Raw genomic sequence first — 24,654 nt, 5'->3', positions numbered from 1 at the left:
ATGGCTTCAAACTGTGCACTGATTTTAAGGAGTAGAAAGAGAAAGCAAAACAAAAAACTAAAGGTAAAATAATTTTTAAATGCTTTGAAGCATTCTTAAAAAATATGACATTTTAAAATGTAGATGCACTGAAGATATACATGATTCATTTGCACTTCTTTCTAATCAGTGTATTTCATTCAGTATTCATAATGTGCTCTCCTATACACAGGAAAAACCAAATACATGTTGAGTAATCCCTTTGCACCTGCATTCAGCCTGCAGGAATGACCTTGAGCTTCTGGTTACTGTCTCACTCCCACTCTGCCTTACTGTCTGCGGTTTCCTACACTGTTACAAAAAGGCCCAACACAAACTGAGGGAAGCACCTCATCTTCAGTCTGGGCACACTGCAGCCTTCATGACTCAATATCGAATTTTGCAACTTTAGGTAACTCATTTTTTTTCCTGACTGTATCAGAACTCACCATTTCTACCTGCCAACATCATATCTCAGCTACACACACACAAAATATTGGAGGAACTCAGTAGGCCAAGCAGCATCTATGAAAATGATTAAACAGTCGACATTTCAGACCAAAGACCCTTCTTCAGGACTTTTCAGCTTTTCTTTTTCTATTGTCTGACCTGCTGGGCATGTCACAGAGCCTTAACATTAATTGCACATTAATCCCAAGCAGAAGAATCCGACCATCATGTTTGAGTAGTACAAAACAATAGTTAGTCTGCATTTGGAGTATTGCGCGCAGTTCTAGTCGCCATACTAAAGATGTGATTAAGGTACGGGGGGGGGGGGGGAGAGAAAAGTCACAAGGATAGGTTGGTACAATTTTCCCTGGAGCTAAAGATGCTATGACATTACAATGATAGGGGTTTATAAAATATGGGAGCAGTAGATAGCCAGCGTCTTTTTTCCATGGTAGGATACTGAAACTGTAGGACGTCGGTTTAAGGTGAGAGGGAGGAGATCTGAGGGGTAAATGTTTCACATAAAGTATTTGAATTTGGAATGAACTGGTGCAAGCAGGAACAGTTACAACAATTAAGAGGTATCTGTACATGTACTTAAATGAGCAAAGCTTAGAAGGATTTTGAATTTATGAGGCAAGTGTGATTAGTGCATATAGGCATAGATGTAGTGGGAAAAAGGACTTTCTTCTATGTTGTACAACTGAATACCAAGTGAAATGAATCCCAAGTTTCCTACATTATAATGTAATACTTAATGCTTCTAGTAATCCCAAAATCATAAGATGTAAGAGCACATTTCACTTAACTTTAAGGATATCAATATGAAGAATTTTGTTTAAAGTGGTACTCTGCATCATGTACTCCAATAGTATAGCACTTCTGTAGCACATTAAAAACCCACATGGAATGGAATGGTTTGATTTTTTTACCTCCCAGTGACTGAACACAAGTTGTGGGCTGGCTTGGCCGCTTGTCCGCTTCCTGATTTCATCAGCAAAACCAAAGCTCTCTGCAACTGGCAAAACAGCCTTGATGATGAACATTTCTGTCCCTTCCTTCATTTCTTCCTGTAACACCCGGCCTGCTCGTTTTGAAAGGACTGCATAGACTCGACCTAAGCAAGCACAAAGAAACTCGCATTCATTAACTAATTAGAAATGCAGTTCAATACAAGGTAGCCCCTTCAGAAGTGTAATATTATAAAGTAAAACTCATCAATCAAATGCTGAGTTTAAGGCATACTCCATGCATTTTTAAATGGAAGAAGTAGTTGTAATATGGAACTGTTAGTATGAACAAGAAACAGATCTTCCAAAGTTTGCTCTCTAAAACTGTTGAAAAGCTTAAAGCATGTCCAATAAAAATGTTTTTGAAGTTGAGATCCACAGTGCTAATCAGCTGACTGACCCTCATGGTATATGTAACCTCACCCATTCTCTCCTCCAGTTGGCTTTTCTCCAAACTCCATTCATTTTACTATTGATACTCAACAGGAATAAACTGTCAAGTACACTTCAAAAGCTTCTCTGCCTCTCCATCTCTCTCTCCTCCCTTAAGTCCTTCCTCTTTGACCAAGTTTTTAATTACTGTCCTAATTGACTTAGTAACTATTTATGCCTGATTGTATCAGCCATGTTTCACACTGGGAACATTTCTGTCTCTGACTGGGTATATCTTGTGTTCAAGTCTTATTCCTCATGGAGAGCACAAAATTGAATCTAACAAAACAACAAACCAATAAGTATAGCAATATTACAGGTACTATCTTACAAATTTAAAGAGCAACTTCTCAGTGAAAACAGATTATCAATATTGAAACTTGCCATGGCATTTAATGCATCAGAATGGTGTTTTGTTCCCTGAGGAAAAGGATATTTGAAGATCCAGACCTCAGAACAAGTACAAAACCTGGACTTAGAAGGGTTGTATCTTGGGCTGATCACAAACCACCAGAGTTTGAATGTGGAGCACACTGGTAGTTCAGTTAACTCCTAGCCCTGACTTAGCACAGGCCCTCTTCAAGGGCAAATGAAAGACTAGAATAGGTTAACAACTGATTTAAAATAAGGCAATAAGACACAGAAGCAGAATTGGGTTGTTCGGCCCATTGGCTCTGCTCAGCCATTCATGACTGATTTATTATCCCTCTCAACTCCATTCTCCTGCTTTCTCCACGTATCCTTGGAGTGCTCTTACTAATTTACAAACATTTAAAAATATCCAGGAGCAATTAATAAAAGTAGTATATGAAACTTTACAGTAATCTTTAGAAACAAGGCACTGAAGACCGAGAGTTTGCCAGAAGGCACGTGGGAGACTATGAAGTAAGCTGGAAGAAGGTTCTATGATCTAATGAAACCAAAATTGAGCTTTCTGGCCATCATACTAAATTCTACAGTTGGCATAAGCCAAGCATCACACATCATCAAAAACACAGTGTCCCTACTGTGAAGCATGGTGGTGGCTGCATCTTGCTCTCGGTTGCATCATTGCAGTGTGTCCTGTAAGGCTTGTGAAGGTAGAGAGTAAAATGAATGCAGCAAAATACAGAGAAATCCTGGAGGAAAACTTGATGCAATCTGCAAGAGAACTGCAACTTAGAAGATTTGTTTTCCAACAAGACAATGACCCCAAGCATAAAGCCAAAGCTTAAAATCAATAATATTAATGTCTTGGAGTGGCCAAGTCAGAGTCCAGAACTCAATCCAATTCAGAATTTGTGGCTGGACTTGAAAAGAGCTGTTCACTCATGATACCTGTGCAATCCGACAGAGCATGAGCAGTTTTGTAAAGAAGGATGGGGAAAATTTGCAGTGTCCAGATGTGCAAAGCTGATAGAGACCTAACCACACAGACTCAAGGCTGTAATTGCTGCCAAAAGTACATCTATAAATAATGACTTAAAGGAGCTGAGTAATTACACAAACAATTCTTTTGTGTTTAGTAATTGTAATAAATCTAGATCAATTTGTAGAAATTTCTTTTCACTTGACATGAGTCTTTTCTGTTGATCAAAAAAGCCAAATTAAGTCCACTGTGATTCAATGTAGTAAAATATGAGGAGGGAGGAGAAGATGGCGGCGCGACGCAGCACACGCGGCCATTCCGAATGATATCGTATGTGTTAACTAGGGGGCCGTGCACAATCCTGATTTGATGGAGACAGCCATGAGAAACACGGAGGAACACCTGGAGAAACTTCTGAAATGCCCGCTTCACTGCCACTGCTACTGTGCGATCGAGAATCTCCGGAGGGGAAGGCCCCAAATCCTCGGCTTTGCCTATTGCCTGTTGCCGGGGCCAGGGTCGAAGCGCTTAGCAGAGATGGTGCTCAGTGCTCGGTGTCAGAGAGCTAGTCAGAGGCTCGGAGTTTTCGGACAGACCTGGAGTCCGACTGTGGCCGGATGCTTCCAGGATACAACATCGGCAAGTTTGCGGCGCTGGAGGTTCACTGTCTGTGTGAGATGATGGGACTTTTGAGAGACTTTAAGACTTTTTACCGTGCCCATGGCCCGTTCTTTATCAAATTATGGTATTGCTTTGAACTGTTGTAACTATATGCTATAATTATGTGGTTTTTGTCAGTTTTCCAGTCGGCTTGTCATGTGTTTCTGTGATATCATTCTGGAGAAACGTTGTATTTATTTCTTAATGCATGCATTACTAAATGACAATAAAAGAAGACTGCGTGTCCTCATAATCTAATCTTAAAAAAAACCGTAAAACATGAGAACTTCCAAAGGGAGGGGGTGAATACTTGTTATAAACACTGCATTTTAATGAGTTAAATGTACTTGGGACAGGTTCAATGGCAATGTTCCGAGCAAGAGAGCAGGAAAATCTTAGTCTGTACTAAACCAAAGGTTTTCACGAAGAATTTACCAGCCCTGGAACATATCAGTTTTCTTTTAATTATTTCAGAAAACTGGAATTGTTTCTCTGGGTTGCTCCACTTTCAGTCAACTGTTTGTGTATGATTATCACAAGCTATGCATCAGGGTTGCTGCACTTGAATAGATGCTGCCTGATCTGCAGAGCTCCTCCGGCATTTTTGTGTGTTGCTTTGGATTTCCAGCATCTGCAGACTTTCTCATGTTTATGATTTGCTGCATCATTGAGTGACTCCTCCCTTTCAGTCAGGTAATGATTATGAATCACCATCGAAGAACGCGACCATGTGCTCTTTACTTCATACACCTGCCATTTCGTTTCTTTCATTAATAAAACCAGTTTTTAATAAATGTATTTTTCCTTGTCATTTTAAAAACTTTATTTGGATTGCGTTTGTGTAGTTATTTTAATTTACAATGCAAAACTTTCATTTTCACTATTTTGTCTGCTCTTGCTCTTCAATACAGCTCTCTCAGTCACCAAGAATTAAAGGAGAGCTGATGGACACATGTACAAAAGAATAAATTGCTTACGTACAGTAAAATAAGGTGACGGGAATAAGATCAATCAGATTTCTCTTCTGGGAACCAGCATGGACTAAACAGACCAAATGGCTTTCCACCTTTGTCAGGTATGCTTTCAATGGTCTCAACTAATCTGCCTTACCAATCAGACTCTTCCTATTAAAACAGGTGCAATGTGGCCTTGCATTACCCGCATGATCTTTATCAGGCAAGGCAAATGTCCAGGGACAATTATGAAGTAAGTGGACAAAATGACGAAAGAGTAAAAATACTAATAGCAGGCTCAGTTTGCTACACATCAGAAGCTAATGAATTAAGTTATGGTCATGACGATGCTGTTATGGTCATTGTTATTTTATGGATCTGTACCAATTAGAAGCTTAGATGTCAGCTACAGCACAGAAGTCTCAAACACTGGGCAAAGGAATCCGGACATAAATTTTCTTAGCTGGAAATATTTTTAGGGATAGGTTTTAATATGAAACCCAGAAAATTCCTTCTTATAGTCCTTACCTAACACTTCAGCAGTTGCCATAATCTCGCACGTATACATCGCTGCCATTAACCGCTGAGGTTTTGCCTGAAACGCAAAACGACAAGCTTCCTTCATTGTGGCAATGAGCTGGCCAGAGAAGGGACCATAGCAATCCGTAAGCGCTACTTCAGAGTTACATTTTCCATCATCCAGACTTTTGGCTAGAGTCTGGCTGCTCTCATTCTCATCAGTTTGTTGCTTTGGGCTTTCTAACAGGGGCTTCAAATCAGTAAGGCTATTTTCTTCTGAAGTTATCTCTTGGTGCACCTCAGTTTTCGATGCCTGTTCCTCTGTGGAAGGTTGAACAAACTGTTTCACTTTGTTACTCATGTCCCATTTTTCTAAAATGAAGCAAACACCCATAAGAGGTTCTTCACATATAGGACCTGAAAGAGTAGCCAACTGAAATCCACTGATTATACTATTGTCAAAATTCCGGTAGGCTCCTGAATCCCTACTGCTTTTGTCAAGGCACTGCCACATCGACGGCCTATCATAGTTTTTTAACCCATTCAGTAAAATATTGGGGCCGTAGCGCCGTGGTCCAAATGATGAAATTTGGTTCACTGCATTTCTCCATTTCCGGCCTACAAAATTCTCTTCTAGCTTTTGCTTAAATGTCTTAATAGCCTCAAGTGTGGTCGAGTTTATTTCTTGAGCTTCTCTGCCTTCTTTTACTGATAGGTTGAACTGTTCCATGGTACGAATCAGATCACTATGTTCTTCGAGTAACTGCGTCACTGAATCTGGAAGTGGCATGGCTCTCACGCTGACAGTGGATAACTTATTGGGTGTATTTAAAGTCACCAGTCCATCAGAATCCACAATGACGCCTTCAGGATATTTATTTTGATCCTCTTTCTTTTGGTGAATGACAGCTATCTTTTGCTGAGTGCCGATATCTTCATTTACCATATCCACTTTTGGTGGTCGAATGATAGTCTCTCTGAATGGAACAATAGGTGCTGATGAACTGACTTCAATCTTTGCAAATCTGCAATGAGAAAAAAAATAACGGCATGAAGCAATAACAATCATAGCTTTTGAAAAAAATGCACATAAGACTATAAATTAAGCACTAGTGGTTATATATGGAGATGGAATATAAACTGGCTCAAAGGATATACAGTAGATATTTGATGAGTGGTCACAACTAATGTCTCATAAGTGTTGAAGACATGGCTGTTGCTCTTTATTAATTTTTATTAATAATCTAAATTCAGTTTTCGGGGACACAATGTGCAAATTTGCAGGTGATACCAAACTACCCGTGTTAAGAACGGAGAGTAAGACAAATTTAATTAATTCTTATAGAGATTTATTCAAGGTGGATAACCCATGAAACTGAAGAATAACACCCAAAAATATCAAGTGTACATAAGTATCACTTCTCATGATAAAGTTATGTGTAGAAATGGAACGCAATTTAATTTATGTTAATTTTTTCCAAGTACTGCTACTCAAAACTAGCTTCTTAAAATATGTGTAGCTTAAGAAAATAGCTGAATAAAAATGAAATTTCTGTGGACAGGAACCATTCAGCTATACAAGAAACTGAAGCAGGTGGAGGACACATGGCCACTTGTACCTCCTTTGCCATTCAATAAGATAATCCCAGTTGCTCTTTGACTTCAGTATCCATACGTCTTAATTCTCTTAGCCATCAAAAATCCATTAATTCCTGCCTTGAATATATTCAGTAACTGCATTTCCACAACACACGAGATTCAGCAGATGTTGGAAATCTTGAACAACACACAACAAATCAGACAGCATCTAGGGGGTGGGAGTAAACAGACGATCCTCTTGGGCATTGAATTTCAAAAGTTCATTATTCTCTGGGAAAACAAAGTTCTTCTCATCTCAACCCAGAAAAGTTGACCACTTGTATGATCCTATATTAATTATTCAAATAACAACTATTGCTTGTTTACTAGCATTATCCTTTAATGTGGTTCATCAGTCTTCCAAAACAAACTCACCTTTCATGGCTTCACAGTTTTATTTGCATTTAAGACCATATTTTTACATTGAACAAAATCACTTCCAGTCTTTATATAAATTAACAAATTATGATCACTCTTTGCTCGGGACCCCTTGGCTACTAGACTTTCAATTATTCTATTTTCATTGCAGGATAACAGATCTTTTAAAAAAAAACTCTGTTCTAACATTTGCTCCTTGACATACTGATTTAGAAAACCATCTTTTATACACTTTACCAATTCATTACTCACAATTTATTGCAGGTCAAGTCTTTCATCATCATTGTATTATCTGTGTTATGCACACCTATAGTTTTTTGTTTGTCTTAGAATCTGCCTTATATTATCACCATTAATTTGGACATACAGGCATTACACATCAATGCTTCTGAGTTTTTATCTCCACTGAAAACTGATCTAATTTCTTCAAATATAACCAAGAGAACTCATGAAGTTGTCCATTTTTGGCAGAAAAATGAAATCAAGCATAATATCCAAATAGTAAATGGCTGTGGTAAAAGATGCATGGTGCATGGTTCATGATAAGCTCATATGCAGATAAAGTTAATAGACTGTTACTATTAATTGCTATAGATGGAAACAATGAAGAAATAGGGAGGTTATACATAAATTCTGCAGGGCATTGGTGAGACCACGTGTATTGGAAGCAAAACAATGAGGATTTAATAGATACATACATGGAATAGATAGATTTTCTTATTACGACTTTAGAACACTGAGAGGCTACTTGATTGAGACACACAAGATTCTGAGGATGGATATGGATCGGATATCTCCCTCATGTGGGATAGGAAACTGCTGAAAGATAAAGATGATGCCCAATTTCTCGCAGAGTGTCAAAGCCTTGAAAATCTATTCCTCAAGGGGTGGTAGAAGCATAGTCTTTGAACACATTCAAGGTAATGATAGACACAGAGCTGATAAGGACATGGAAGGTTAAAGTTGCAGGCAGATGGGAATTTATAACTGAGGTGATAATCTGATCAGCAATGACATGCCTGAGAGAGATACTTTTGAATTTGTACATTCAGACTTTCTCAGCTTTGATCCTTTTTCTCCACTGCATTTGTCTCATTCTCTATCTATTATCAGGGCTATCCTTCGTCTTTTTCCACTCTGTCTGCCTCCTCTCAAAGTATTCTGCAATATTTAATTCCCTGTCTTGGGAAATTCGCAATTGTGTCTCTGTAATAGGTATTCCACCTTTTCATTTATTATTATTTGTGCCATTAATACAGAATCAGAATCAGGTTTAATATCACTGGCATACATATGACAAAGTACATTTATTATCAAAGTAGGTATGCAGTATACAACCCCAAGATTTGTCTTCTCCACAGACAGCCATGAAACAAAGAAAACAATGGGACTAGTTCGAAGAAAAAACATCCATCCCCCCTGCGCAAAAAACAAATGGTGTAATTGATGATAAGTACATTAAAACCTCTACCAAGTATGTTGTGAAATATGTTGATATTTGTCTCATTCAAAAGTTGCATGCATTCAGATAAAGCCTTCAAGTTAGATCTTTATAATTTTTCTTGGCTCTGACTAACCGGAGGTGTACTCTGCATATATATCTGCTCTTCTCTCCCTCACAGCGCTCATCATTACCCATTTTCCCAACATTGTATACAGCTTAAGCTATTCAACTAATGTGATGCCAGCTCAATTCAGTGAAGCCCATCCCAAAAGACCAGCTCCATCATTCCTCAGAATGGGTGTAATGTACCACGAACTCAAACACACTTCTCCCACATCAGCCTTTTAGCCACATCTCAAGTCTTTGTATTCTGTATGTGACTCAGATAGTTATGCAAAAATTATTACCTTTGAGCTTCTGCCTTTTAACTTGTAACCTAGCTGCTCAAGTTCCCATTGCACCCATTCCTTTATTCTATCTATATTGCTAATTCCCACAAAGAACCATGACAAATGTAACTTTTTCTCCTTCTCTATAATTTTTCACCAGTCCCAGGGAGATGCATATTCATGGGATTCATTCTTGAGGCTAGACAGAGGGGGAGAAGGGGAGGGGGAGGGGAGAGGGGAGAGGGGAGAGGGGAGAGGGGAGAGGGGAGAGGGGAGAGGGGAGAGGGGAGAGGGGGAGGGGAGAGGGGAGAGGGGGAGGGGAGAGGGGAGAGGGGAGAGGGGGAGGGGAGAGGGGGAGGGGAGAGGGGGAGGGGAGAGGGGGAGGGGAGAGGGGGAGGGGAGAGAGAGGGGGAGGAGGGAGCGAGGGGGAGGAGGGAGAGGGAGGTTTCTACTCCTCGAAACTATATTATCTCCTATCCCATTATATTCCTTTCCACTCCTACACCATGGATGGCCCTTTACACAAAGTTAATGTAATTAGTTTTGTTTGTCCTCCCTGTAGTCTCTGTTCTTGTCCAGAGATTGCAATAATTTCTTACTTTCTGAACAAGCTCAAGGGCCAAGTCTTTTCGAATGTTACTTCCTAGATCCCCATAATTTTATCATGTGTAGTCACACTTTCCAGTCACTCCTATCAATTTTGCTGTACTTAATCAAAGTGGCATGAATACCTCCTGGAATAGAACGTGTGGATAATTTTCCCTCACCCAGATGCACCAAATGTCTGAATCACAATCTCCTTTTCACACTCAGCTGAAGTTCTATGCCCTGCAGACATTCACTGCAGATGTGCATACTATGGATCACAGGGTAGTTCCAAAAATAGATCTGACACAAAGTTATATAGGATTACATTTTCACTCCCTATTGTATGACCTGAACAACTTATACTGGACAACTTATAAAAGATAAAACAATTTTTGTTTCAGTCTGTGCCATCTGGAAGCTCTGCAATGGACACACATTTAACATAACCCAGCTAGTACTCCTACTATCTGAGTAGTTGTATGACACAGCCATAATGCGCAAGCATAATGCAATCTAAGTTCCAATCTATTAACATTCATAGAAATGCGAAGAGGGAATTTTGGGGAATCATGGCACTAAAATCGGCCACATTTCTTCAGGCTTCTGACATCCGGAACCATAAGCACATTCGTCTAGCTACCATATAAAGAAACCATATCAGCTGCTTCAAATATACTCTGAAGGAGTCAGCTTCGCAGCTTTGCTATGCACCTACCAAAATACAGAAGAAGTTCATCCTTGATCATTTAAGATAAACACACATCCTCCTGCAAATGTACATTGCACTTCAATTCCCAAATTTAATTCTACTAGCCTCACTTCATTGTTGGTGTTCCTGCTGATCATTTGGTTCCCCTGTACTCGAATAAGACTACAAGAGTTGTTCTTAAACTATGGCTAGTGATCCTGAATGAAGCATGGATATCTTTCTGCAAATACTTGGGGCCTAAGGATTCCATGATTCCAAAAGTGTCTCATTTGCCTAGTTCCAAGGCTGCCAGGAGTTCAGGACGCATCCTTCCCCACTACGAGCGAGTCTGAGGACCTTCCTCAAAAGCCTGAGTCCAGCATGACTCACCCCTCAGAGATGCAAGGCTGTTTAAAATTTTCCTCATCTCTGCACTGAACAGAAGCGTGGATACAAAGGCTGAATTGATAAATAACATCTAATAATAGCAAGTAAAAGGCTTGCAAATTTAAAAGCGGAGGGGAAGAGAAAACAAGAGAGTGTGGAAAGAACAGTGTGAGGAAGGGGTCTAGAGGGGGCTACTGAGTTAAGCGGGGGGGTGATGCAGTGACCTATCATCTTTCAAGCACCAAGCCTGCATAAACTTTGGTTTGATTTGATTTTTAGTCAGAGCTCAGCTTGACCATTTTGGCCACTTTGCAATAACATGGACTTCGGTTATTGTTCTAATTATGTTTTTTTTTGTAAAATTTGTGTATAATTTATGTTTGTGTTTTACTTGTGAACCCTGCTTATATGATATTACATGCCTGTGATGCTGTAGCAAGGTTTTCACTGCATTTGTGGGATCTTCCCAAGCACAAGATCACTTGGACAGAGCTTTGGAAACTGAAGCCTTCCTGCACTTCTTTCCACCTGCGTTCTGTGTATGATACTCTCTCTACACCATGACAAATGCACACATGGGGGATGAGAAAGGACCCCCAACTGCAAACTTTGTGGTCCTTGGGGTTCTCTGGCACACATACAGTCAGGATGCAAAACAGCTTTAACACAAGGACAGTATAGGTGGCGCCATGACAAGGCTCTGCCGTCCCTTGCTGACACACTGGAGCGGGAGAGGTGTAAAAAGAGACCAGCTGACAGAGAGGCAAACAGGGCAGTTATTTTTATCAAGGAGAGGGCCACACTAGTCATATTAAAGAGACATAAATCTAATCTGCTACAAACTGCTAAATCATGGGAGATGACGGTCAGTGTGGGAGGAAGCTGCAGTTCCCAGAGGTGGTACAAACCACACTTCGACCAGATATCATACTGTGGTCCATCGAAAACAAGAAAATCATTCTGGAGAACCTCACAGTACGTCGGGAGAAAGGACGCGAGAAGGCTCATGAGAGGAAGGCCCTGAAGAACTAGTCCTTAGTCCAGGAATGCACGGACAAAGGATAGCAGATGTGGATATTCCCCATGGAGATCGGCTGTAGAAGGTTCCCGGCAAGGTTGGCATGGAGGTTGGTGTCTGCGCTGGGCCTTGATGAAAAGAGCAAGAACCAAGAACCTTGCAGGATGGGGCAGAAACCAGAAAGAACCTCTTGCTGGATATGGAGCAGTAAAGAGGAATTGAACTGTAAGTCAGGAGCAGATGGGCAGTGACTTGGCCACCAGTACTGACCTGCCAACTGGAGCGTGTAGTGGTTAAAGGTCAAAACACTCTATGAAGTTTGGGCGCCACATGATGACATCTGCACCTGGCCAAAGGCTACTGTTACCTCAGATAAGTGTAGAGAACTCTCCAGTGTATGATGCAAGTGCATATGACAAGAAACTTGATTTTGACTTTCTGAGGGCACTCTCGGAAGAGAGTTCTAAACCTGCTCTCTCTTTCTATTCTACCTCTCCTACCGTCTTGCCTCTCTCACCATTTTCTCACTCACTTTTTCTTACTAACCCTTCCACACCCCATTTTCCTGCCCCTCAAACTTTTCTATCAAACATTCCCCTCCCCCAGACTTCCTAGTTTCAGAAAGAAAGCATTTTTCTGTTGCACTAAAGCTTCTAATCATTGATCACAATAACTGTGATTACATTAATGGATTTTTAAAGGGTGAACAATCTATATGGTAGGATGACAGAAGCAGATTTGTGGAATCCAGTTTAGTCATACATAGGATGGGTCTCAAAGGCATTGAACCCTTCCTTGGGGGCTAAGTTTAACCTTTCATTCAGCCTCTTAGAATTGCAAAAACACCGATCTATTCACCTCTCACCTTTCTCTTTCTGATTGACATTCAACTGTTTCCAAATTATCTGCTCCATCATCTCACTCATTGTTCTTATTCTCTCAATAACTATAACATTTTCTATGTATAGCAGTAACTAATATAGTATGCAGTTGTCTCAACGCAGTTGCAATATAACAAAAAATTACAACATTATCTCATTTTCCACTCACATTCTCTTTTATATATAATGGATTATGGTTAATTGGGACACATCAGAAGCGGTACGTTTTTGCCCAATTAAGCGGCTACCCAAATCAGCTGAAGTTTCATAGAAATAATTTAAAAAGTATAAAAAAGATAAACTACCACTTAACTGAGTAAACAACTATGTATTTAAATGAAAAACAGAACAAATTATACTGCTACAGCACTATAAAACTGTATATTACTTCTTAATTGTTACCGACAGAAGAATTAATCCAGTGTACACTGCGTGTTCTTTTGATTGACTATAAATTAATAAAATTAGCACAGACAACTTGTGTAGATCATGGACTGCCTTCATACAAGGCTAACAATTTCATCTCCAAATCTTCATTTTCATTGTAACATTCAAGATGATTGTCGATATGTGCAAATTCTTCTTAGTTCCTAACTTGTTGGAATTAGTGAAATAGTTTCACTCCTAGCCATTTCTGGGACCTCCAAGCCTTTTTGCTTGAAACCACAGTGAGCAAAGCAGTTCAGAATCATCTTACTGCTTATTTCTCACCAACTATCAGTGACAAAAACTACTGCTTTTTGAACATAAACACATACAACTGACACGATGTAAAAACTGTTCACCGTAAGTACTGTCTAATGGCCAAGCAAGTGCATGTAACTAATGCTAATTAAAAACTGTTAGGCAACAGTCTCCTAACTCAATTAAGTGGCATGGTGCATGTTAGAGCGATTTTTAGGGTTAGCACATGTAGCAATTAACTTAACCGACTTTAGCCGCTAGCCTTCAAATTCGAACCTGCATTGAAGATTAAATCTAAAATGCAACTCTGAACAATGGGTAGGCTACACGGATTTAACTTAATTATTTGTGTGTATTTGGGTCTCTGTAGTATAGGTGCAAAGGAGGGATGTGTGAAAGGGGTGTGTAGATGAAGTAAAGCACTGTAAAAATGGATTTGTTTGAATTATCCTGAATTTTTCATTGATCTTTAGCACATAAAATGTGTACGGCTGGGCCAAGCAGACCTTTTCCTGAAAGGGTCTCAATATGATGCCTGCTGTATTTTGTTTTGTCGAATAAAGAGGCTGCTTCATATGGACTAGTACTTCTCTACAGTGACTTCATTCATGCAACAATAGTTTGCCAAATAAATGAAAAGAATCTCGAATATTTTCTCAATTAGATTTTGTTCTTTTAGAGTTGTCCCAAATAAGTGGCTGCCCCAATTAACTAACCAAATCCAGTGTACATTGTTTTAGGTAATACAGTACTGTGCACCTTAATTCCCGGCTGGCAATTTGCTAATACCCTACAGCTAAACTCTTTAAATTGCCTTTCTATTATCACTCACTATTGGAGTTACAACAAACTATTAGTACAAACATTACTCATGTGTTCATGAGAACACATTTACTAAATCTAGCTGCTGTTGTTTTAATTTCTCCAGCAGTTTCCTAATGTGTTCTGTTTTTATAAAGTTTATCTTCTCTATAAACTGTTGAAACAACTAGAAACACACACAAAATGCTGGAGCAAGTCAGCAGGCTAGGCAGCATCTATGCAAAACAGTACAGTTGATGTTTCAGGCTGAGCTATTTCCAGCCAAGGGGGGTCTTGGCCCGAAATGGTGACTCTACTCTTTCCCATAGATGCTGCCTGGCTTGCTGAGTTCCTCCATCATTTTGTGTGTGTTGCTTGGATTTCCAGCATCTGCAGTTTTTCTCTTGTTTGCAATAACTAGAATTTGCTTTTGCTTTCAGAATTTTGTATCATATATTGTTTTAAAATTCCAACATTTAAACATAATGTAAATCAGAGAAGGAAATGATCACTTCACTTGCATCATGGCAATATTGGAAAAATAATACAACAGCATATAGATACAACAGATTAATGTTGAAAGATGCACAACTTCATTCAACTAATTACAAATTTATGAGTTTAAAAGACAGTTAAATATTGATATGGAAGAAGAAAACACAATGAGAGTCAACCAACAAGGAACATAAAACTGAGTGTAAGAGTTTTAACATATTAAAAAAAGAGTAGCTTTAAAAACTGAGTTGAGGGAAATTATTAATAGGTACAGGTTTATCAAAGCAACATACAAGGGGTGATTGATAAGTTCATGGCCTAAGGTAACAGGAGTCAAATTTAGAAAACCTAGCATTTATTTTTCGACATAGATGACTTATTAACTTCGAACTTTCTGCACAAAGAGTTGAACTGCATGTGCATGTAACGAGAGCTGTATAACTCACCTCCTTCTACCTTAGGCCATGAACTTATCAATCACTCCTGCTGTGAACCACTGTCTGGAGGTCCAAGACACCGACTTCTACACAGAAGGGATCCGTATGCTTCATGACCGCCGGACTAAGTGTGTAAATGTAGGAGCGGACTATGTTGAAAAATAAATGTGCTAGGTTTCCTAAATTTGACTCCTTCTACTTTAGGCCACGAACTTATCAATCACTCCTCGTACTTTGAAAAAGGCGGCCAAATTATTACATTGACACAGAAGCAGAGAAACACTTTTTTCATTTAAATCTTGGGAAAAGAAAGCACCTGCCTGAGAAGAGTCAGGTCAATGGATCAAGTTAATGAGTTATATTGCAGCAAATGAATGCGTAACTATATGTAAGGGTACAGCAGATACAATTGCTGAGGCAAGAAGGATAAAAATATAGCCAATAGTGGAATGATACATGAATTTGAAGGCCTATCCCATCAACAATATCAAGCCTGGAACTTTAGCACAGTTTGAATTTCCTTAAAATTCTTGAACATAATTATTATTGGTAAATATATTATGACTGTCAATAATAGTTGATTCATAATTATTCAGAATGCCTGAAGATCATTTCTATAAACCCTACCATTTTGAAAAGTAATTTAGAAATAAGGTAGCTATCATCTGATGCTGCATCAGATGTCAGGAGCATAATCTGCCGAAGTAAATTTCTTGTATCACAAAAAAAGTAATATTTATAAATGATGTGCTTCAATCAATTAAATTGTCAAGTAAGAACTGGTAGAAATGGATTCATATGGTGTTAACTGATGATATTCAATATCTGATTCCACAAAGACTGTTAGCATCTTAGCAGCCTATAGAGTGCCCAGCAAACATAGCCCATAGGCTCGCCACTTCCTTCAATCTTGTCCATATTCGCAAAGTATCATCAGAAAGGCTGTGAGTATAGTCAAGGATGCATGCCACTATGGCCATTCCCTTTGAGAACTGTGAGAACATATGGGGGCTTCAAAGCCTGGATATACAGACATAAGCACAGCTTTTTTCCCCAATACCATCAGACTCCTGAACCAATCACATCTTTCACATCTCCTTCCCGGTGGTGTTGCCATGTTCTTGTACTCTGAAACAATTTATGTCATTCTGTTAGAGTTAATTTAACTTCCTTCTTGCACCACTTCAGATTGAACCCCATTCTACTGTTTTGCACTCATCGTTGTACTTATTTCTATCATGTATATTGCTTACCTTCTGTATACTCTGTGAGCTTCTTGCAAACGAGGGCACCCTGCTATATATAACAATGAACTAATCTAATCCAACTCTGTGTTTGTAACTCGTAGAATCACACCTGAGAGTTTTTACTGAGTGCAGTTGAAGTGATCATAACCAGGAATCAGAAGGACAAAGTTTAATGAGGAAGATGAACTCTAAGGATGAAGTAGCTGAAGAATATTTTAAATATACAGTGGATTCTGGTTAATTTGGACATATCAGGCCCAGCACATTTTGGTTTAATTCAGCGGCTGCTCCAATTAGCCAAGGTTTCATGGAAATAGTTAAAAAGGTATAAAAACACAAACTAATTTTAACTGAGTAATAAATTATGCATTTAAATGAAATACAGAACAAATTAGAATACAACCAATACACTACAGTAATATAAAACTACGTATTAATTCCTAATCACTACCGACAGAGGAACTGAATGCTGCTGTGTTCTTTTGACTGTAACTGAACAAAATCACGTCCTTTGGTTTATCCAAATTGTCTAATTGCTTATTCTTGCCAACTATCAGTGACAGAAATAATTGATTTTTGAACTCAGACACAAACTATTTAAAAACTATTCTAAGCATGGTGTAGTTTATAACAGCCACACAAGTGCATGTGATTGATGTCAGTGACAAATTGTTTGGCAATGGTATCCTGTCCCAGTTAAGCAGCATGGTGTCCCAAATAAGCAAAGGGAATCCTGGCTGTTTTCTCAATTAGTTTTTGTTTTTTAAGAATTATCCCAAATAAGCGGCTGTCTCAATTAACCAATAGCCCAATTAACCACAATCCACTGTACTTGAAAATTGGCTGACAGGAAAGATGTAGGAAAATCAATGCAGAAAATTTCGAAGTATGGAACTGATAAATACTTAACAGGGATGAAAACATAGATGCTAACTGAAAAGGCTGTGGGAGAGCTGACTGATGATAAACAGAAGCAATCACAACAATATTGAGTGAAAATGAATAAAAGACACCCAGTATCGTAATGTATTATTAATGTAATATTAAATATATGAACCAAAGCACTGAGATTATACAGCATTTTCACAAATAAATTGTAAAGCCATAAGAAAAATACTGTAGCAATTGAAAGGACACAGAAGGGAACAAATAAAGCGACTTGTGATGGAAAAATTGGATTATGAGAATAATCATGTAAGTTTTCACCAAGGACAAGAGAAGCTGAAAGATATTTCAGGACTGGCGAGATTCTTCACTTTGTCTAAACTATTGCTTCCTTCATTGCTCCTCCCCATACCAACAGGATCTGGTTGATTTTGGAAAGAATTGAAATGGCATGTCTGTAAGGAACAATCACGGAATCTAACATATGCACAGCTTGAAATGCAAAGCAACACTGCGGAAATGTAGGATTAGTAGCACTGATTTTTGGATAGGGCTCAAAGCACTTCAAGTAGAACACATGGGGCACTGGTTTAATTAATACTTCGCTTATGTTTGTAGTGATATAGCGCTGCTGTTGTGACATATGAACAATTTAAAAATCTGTGGGTTTCCTTCACCCACACTTGTTTTTTGCTCCTGCGGAGAAAAATCCTTCCTTTGCTGTTACCCATTGGATGTTCAGTTTAAATTCATAACTCATTTAAAAGCAATCATAAAGCCATTCCATTTCTCAATGTTTTTACATATTGAACAGTGCCTTCTAGGGACTCAAAATTAAGTGGCACATAAGAATCTATATAGCCCATCATTTCTGTCCTAGTTCTTTGGCACAGCTATCTATCTATGGTTCCACTCCACTGTTTTTTCCTGCTTTAAGTAGTAACTTTTAAGATTATTGCTTCACTGTTGCCCTATCCCCACCGTATCCCATCTTCTGTGTTCTTGACACCTTACTGTCAAGTCAAAGGCAATCCTCTGAAACTAGTTGCAACTCTAAAGCCTATCCTAGCTAAACATAGCCTCAAATCCAGCTGCTAATTACAACAGCACTCATATCATCACCCAACTAAAGCCTTAAGGTTCCAGTTTCTGCTGCATCTTCCCACAACTAAGGCTGCTGCCGCCTTTACTTTTCTCTCCACTGCCACCTTGCCAATTTTTTCTCTTTCTCACACTACTAGTCACCTTCACTGCTCCTACTCTTCAAGATCTAACAAAGTTCTTCCACTAATTACACATACCTTGGAATCATGCACAATATAGTTATATGGGCTGCATTCAATAACTATGCATTATCCCGTCAACTCAACTGTAACTTGTCATCAATTATTACCTTCAAGTAAATAACAAATTCTAGCCCAGGATTAATCATAGATACTTATGGTTGTCATATTTCAGTCAACCTCTGTAGGTGACCTCTACCTTTGTCTAAGTTCTCAAAAGTTTTTGCTTTGCCCTGATATTTAACTTCTGCTACAAATAAAAGCAATTTCTTGTAACTTCAGGTAATGTCTCTTCCCCTCTTTCCTTCTCTCTTTTCCCATTCCCCTTTCTGGTTTCCTTCTCACCCATTCTCTTTTCCTCACCTGCCCATCAACCTCCCTCTAGCTTCCTCCCTCTTCCCCTTTCTTCCATGGTCCACTGTCCTCTTCTGTTAGATTTCTCCTCCTTTAGCCCTTGAGGTAACTATTCCACCTATCACCTCCCAGCTTCTTAATTCATCACCTCTCCCGCACCCATCCAATTTCCCTTCACGCAGTCTCACCTATTACATGCCAGCTTGTAATTGTACCCCCTCCTCCCATCATCTTATCCTAGCTTCCCTTCTAGTCCTAATGAAAGGTTTTGGCCGAAACTTCAACTGTTTGCTCCCTTTTATAGCTGCCACCTCCCTGCCGAGTTTCTCCAGCATTTTGTGTGTATTGCTCAACTTCTTGTTCGGATTTCTCCATTAGCAGACAAACAGAATTTGCCTTCTACCTTGGAGAGATTCTGTTTGCCCATTCATGAAAAATATTACAATAGACTATGTGCTTTAACAGCCATAAGCAAGTTTAGAGCGCGGCAGTAATTGCAGAAACATAAACGTAAATAAATAATTATTCACACATTTTTCTAGGTCCTTTGGACAATGGAAAGGGAAGATAAATAAAAAGTAAGTATGAGGTATTTTAGTTATCGGATGATCCAGCAGAAATTGGAATGTTACAGCAGGGGAAAGGAAGAGAAGTTGTGTTGTTGGTAATTGAATAGAGGTTAGATGTTAAGTAAAGAATAATTCCAGTGAATGCTCGGGGGGGAATGGAGAGTTTGAGTTATTGGTGACATCACATCAGACATAACTAAAATGGAGGGTTCTCCACTGAATCCAGTTTGGCGAGCTAAAAAGTGAGAACAAGAGGTGCTTCATTTCTTCATTTTGGGAAGGAAGAAAATGGTTTGGGAACCGAGATACAGGAAATAGAGTAGACAAGGTCAAAGGCCTTGTCAGGATGAAGATAATTTTTTGATTAAGGAAAAAGTATCGGAAGCATTGGTTTGAAATGTGCAATCATCAAGAAAGATGTACTGAAGAGAAAAGATTTTCAGGAGGCCTTTGACAAGGTGACACACGAGGCTGTCTCGCAAGCTACGAGCCTATGGTATTACAGGAAAGATTCTAGCATGGATAAAGCAGTAGCTGTTTGGCAGGAGGTAAAGTGTTGGAATAAAGAGAGCCTTTTCTGGTTGGCTGCCGGTGACTAGTAGTGTTCCACAGGGGTCTGTGTTGGAAGCAATTCTTTTTACATTATATGTCAATAATGGAACTGATAGTTTTATTGCATAAGTTTGCAGACGATATAAAGATAGGTGGAGGGGCAGACAGTTTGAAGAAGCAGTGAAGTTACAGTTTTAGACCATAGATTAGGAGAATGGGCAAAGAAGTAGCAGAGGGAATACTGTGTTGGGAAGTGTATGGTCCTGCACTTTGGTAGAGAAATGAAAGGGTTGACTATTTTCTAAATGGAGAGAAAATACAAAAACTTGAGGTGCAAAGGGACTTGGGAGTCCTTGTGCAGGATCCTCTGAAGTTTAATTTGCTGGTTGAGCCTGTGGTGAGGAAGGCAAATGCGATGCTAGTATTCATTTCAAGAGGACTAGAATATAAAAGCATGGATGTATTGAGACTTTATAAAGCATCAATGAGGCCTCACTTGGATTATTGTAAGCAGTTCTGGAACCCTTATCCGAAAAAGGATGTGCTGAAATTGGAGAAGGTTCAAAGGAGGCTCACGAAAATGATTCCAGAATTATATAGCTTGTCATAGGAAGAGCGTTTGATGGCTCTAGGTCTGTATTCACTGGAATTCATAAGAATGAGGAGTAACCCAATTGAAATCTATCGAATGGTTTGATAGGGTGGATGTGGAGAGGATGTCTCCTATGGTCTAAAACCAGATGACTCAGCTTCAGAATAGAGGAGTGTCCTTTTAGAACTCAGATGAAGTGGAATTTCTTTAGCCAGAGAGTGGTGAATCTGTGGAATTTATTGCCAGAGGCAGATGTGGAGGCCAAGTCTTTACGTATATTCAAGGCAGAAGTTGACAGATTCTCGATTGGTCAGGGCATGAAGGGATATAGGGAGAAGGCAGGAGACTGGGACTGACAGGAAAAATGGATCAGCCATGCTGAAATGGTGGAGTAGACTCGATGGGCCAAATGGCCTAATTCTGCTCCTATATCTTATAGTCTAATGGTCTAAAACTGGGAGAATGAAACTGAGTAGTAAGAGGCAAGATTGAAGGAAAGGCAATTGAGACACTTGTGGGAGTCAGTGGGACAATGGTGACTGTTGATGGCTAGCTATGCTAAAAGTGGAGATCGAGAAGTCAACGAAGGAAATGAAAGTCTGCAAATGGATTTCATGGAGGAACAGGCAGAAATCTGTAGAATAATTGATGAGATATTTCACCTCTCATTAGTGGACTAAGATGGTCATTGGAAAATAGATAGTGGAGGGCTAATTGAACAGGCCTTGAGCAAAGAATGTTCCATGTACCAGAAAAAAAAGCCCAAGAAAGTTCCACGTACCTGGAAAGAAAGGAATTCAAGGACAGGGTGATCATATGGTGTATAGTTGATAAATGGCTGATGATCAAAGACTTAAGGTTATTATGAAGAGACTTATAAGATAGTGAGCCATAATCTGGGATACAGTATCTAAAAGAATGATTGAATCAGATTCAGCAGCTATTTTCAGAAGGGAATTGGATAAATACTGAAAAGCCAAGTGCAAGAAAATTGGCAGATGCTCGAAATCCAAGCAACACACATACACACAATGCTAGAGGAATTCAGCAGGCCATACATAGAATATATCCATCTGTTCCATACTCAGCAATTTGGTAAATCTTATTACTTGGCTGTCTTCTCCTACCTGCATACAGGCAGGGAATAAAGAGCAAAGTTCCGGAGATTAGGACAACAAAAAGGTGGCTGCAAGAGGCAGAAGCAGAGGAACGGCAATGGGATTGCTTCAAGTCAGTGGACTGGGCTCTGTTCAATGACTCATCTGTGTATCTGAATGAATATACCATTGTTGGCATAGACCTAACTGAAACAGTTGTAGACAAGTGTGTCCCTACAAAATCATTCAACATCTTCCCCAACCAAAAGCCCTGGATGAATACTGACATCTGCTGAGGACAAGAATAGAGGCATTGAAGATTGGCGACCAAGAAAGATACAGGAGATCCAGTTACAATCTCCAGAAAGCCATCTCATGGGCGAAGTGGCAATTCTGGATTGAATTTGAATCAAAGAAAGATGTTTGTCAGTTGTGGCAGACCGGAATGCTATCACCTCTTATAAAGTTAAATCAAGGGACTTAGGGGACGATAGGGCTTCGCTTGCAGATGAGTTCAATACGTTTTATGCTCGCTTTGACCATCAAAATGTAGAGGAACCATCACAAACTTACATAGCCCCTGATAATCCTGTTATCTCAGTCTCTGAGGCTGACGTGCAAGCAGTCTTCGGGAGGGTGAACCCACGAAAAGCATTCAGCCCCGACAGGGTACCTGGCCAAGTACAAAGAACCTGTGCTGATCAACTGGTTGAGTGTTCACTGAGATCTTTAACCTCTCAGTTCGGCAGATGAGGTACCCACCTGCTTCAAGCAGGCGTCAATTATGTCTGTGCCTAAGAAGAATATGGTAACCTGCCTCAATGACTATTGTCCACTGTGACGAAGCGTTTTGAGAGGTTGATGATGAAACATATCAACTCTTGCCTGAGAAGCAACTTGGATCTGCTCCAATTTGCCTGCTAAGTCAACAGGGTCGACAGCGGATGCCATCTAATTGGCTCTTTACTCAATTCTGGAACATCTGGACAGCAAAGATGCATACATCAGGATGTTTTTATCAACCACAGCTCAGCATTCAATACCATCATCCCTTCAAAACTAATCAATAAACTTCAAAGCCTTGGCCTCAATACCTCCTTGAACAATTTGCCCCTCAGTTTCCTCACTTGCAGACCCTAGTCAGCTTGAATTGACAACATCTTCTCCATACTCTCCATCAGCACAAGTGCATCACAAGGCTGTGTGCTTAGCCCCCACTCTACTCATTTTGCACTAAGCACAGCTTCAATGTATATTCCACTTTGCTGATAACACCAATGTCGTAGGGTGAATGAAAAGTGGCACAGAATCAGCCTATAGGAGGGAAATTGAATATCTGGCTGAGTGGTGGCACAAGAACAACCTCTTACTCAATGCCAGTAAGACCAAGGAGCCGATTATTGACTGCAGGAGGAGGAAACCAGACATCCATGAGCCAGTCCTCATCGGAGGATCAGAGGTGGAGAAGGTCAGCAACTTTAAATTACCCGATGTTATTATTTTGGAGGACCTGTCCTGGGCCAACAGGTAAGTGCAATTATGAAAAAAGCACGCCAGCACGTCTACTTCCTTAGGAATTTGCAAAGATTCAGCATAACGTCTAAAACTTATAGACAAAATTCTCTAATTGTGTAATGAAGAGTACATTGACTGGCTGTATCACAGCCTGGTATGGAAACACTAATGTCCTTGAAGGGACTCACACCACCAGGTTCAAGAACAGTTATTACCACTCAACCATCAGCCTCTTGAACCAAAGGGAATAACACCACTCAACTTCATTTGTCCCATCCTTGAAACTTCCCTACAACCTATGGGCTCACTTTCAAGGATTTTTCATCTCATGTTCTTGATATTCATTGTTTATTTAATTATTACTATTATTTCTTTCTTTTTTATTTCCACAGTTTGTTGTCTTTTACACACTGGTTGAATGCCCCAGTTGGTGCAGTTTTTTTATTGGTTCTATTATGGTTATTATTCTATTTTGGATTTATTGAGTATGCCTGTAAGTGAATCTCAGGGTTATATATGGTGACATATGTATTTTGAACTTTGAACTCCATAGTTACAGACCAGATCAGGCTGGCCTTTATTTTACTCACGTAGAAGCAATTTTTGCTTGATTTTCAAAGGACTGCTTCATATGAACAGCCTGCAAATGAATTTTGTGGGACACTCATATATAGTTAACCTTCAATTTTACTCCCAGTGATTTCAAAACATGTATTATGCCATTTGAAGTCAATGCACATGTCTAGACACTCTGTGAATGAACTCATCTAACAGAATAAATTTAGTGTCCTGTGAGAATTGTGCAATAAGAAATGAATGAGATTTTCATTAAATTTCTTCTCGTTAAGCATGAAAACAGTGGTAAACAAGAGAATTTCAAGTCCCTTATGTACTAGGCAATGGTTTGTCACACATTTTATTTATATCATTACAGTAAAGACAACATTAGTACATATGCCATTATATGCAAAATAACCAGATTAAAGGATTTGCTGTTACCTGTTAATTTGTTGATTGATTTATTCAGCTTGATCATCCACAAACAGCCTTATATTATTTTTAAGAACCTACTAGATTTGCACAATCATTGTTCATTAAAACCATCTTGGAAAATTGTGTAATTTGAGCCTAAGTACCTTTTTAATGGTATGATAATTACAAATACAATTCTAATCAATCTTCACAGCTTGGAAATTGTTTAATTTAATGACTTCCATTTCACTTCTGCACATAATCAATTGCTATAAGTTTACAAATGTCATGTTTTCCCCTTTTGCACTGCCCATCTCTATGAATCGTTCTCAAACCTTAAATGAGCCTTCCATTCACTGAGGTCCCAGAT

General features: G+C 39.3%; 1 protein-coding gene across 4 annotated transcripts in view; it reads right to left on the bottom strand.

Annotated features, from left to right (window-relative positions):
* Positions 1–24,654, bottom strand: part of efl1 (elongation factor like GTPase 1) — a 299,478-nt gene that overhangs the window by 56,894 nt on the left and 217,930 nt on the right. For 3 of the 4 annotated variants that reach the window (XM_072278343.1, XM_072278344.1, XM_072278342.1), the window contains 2 exons: positions 5,400–6,415; positions 1,401–1,585 (listed from right to left, as the gene is read on the bottom strand). In XM_072278343.1, coding sequence (XP_072134444.1) covers positions 1,401–1,585; positions 5,400–6,415 — 1,201 coding nt within the window. The remainder of the gene's footprint in view (positions 1–1,400; positions 1,586–5,399; positions 6,416–24,654) is intronic. The other variant, XM_072278345.1, reaches the window with a different exon arrangement.

Source organism: Mobula birostris, chromosome 14, assembly GCF_030028105.1.
Source record: "Mobula birostris isolate sMobBir1 chromosome 14, sMobBir1.hap1, whole genome shotgun sequence".
NCBI classification, from domain to species: Eukaryota; Metazoa; Chordata; class Chondrichthyes; order Myliobatiformes; family Myliobatidae; genus Mobula; species Mobula birostris.
The sequence above is the reverse complement of the archived record's forward strand: the minus strand, read 5'-3'. Positions and strand labels throughout refer to the sequence as shown.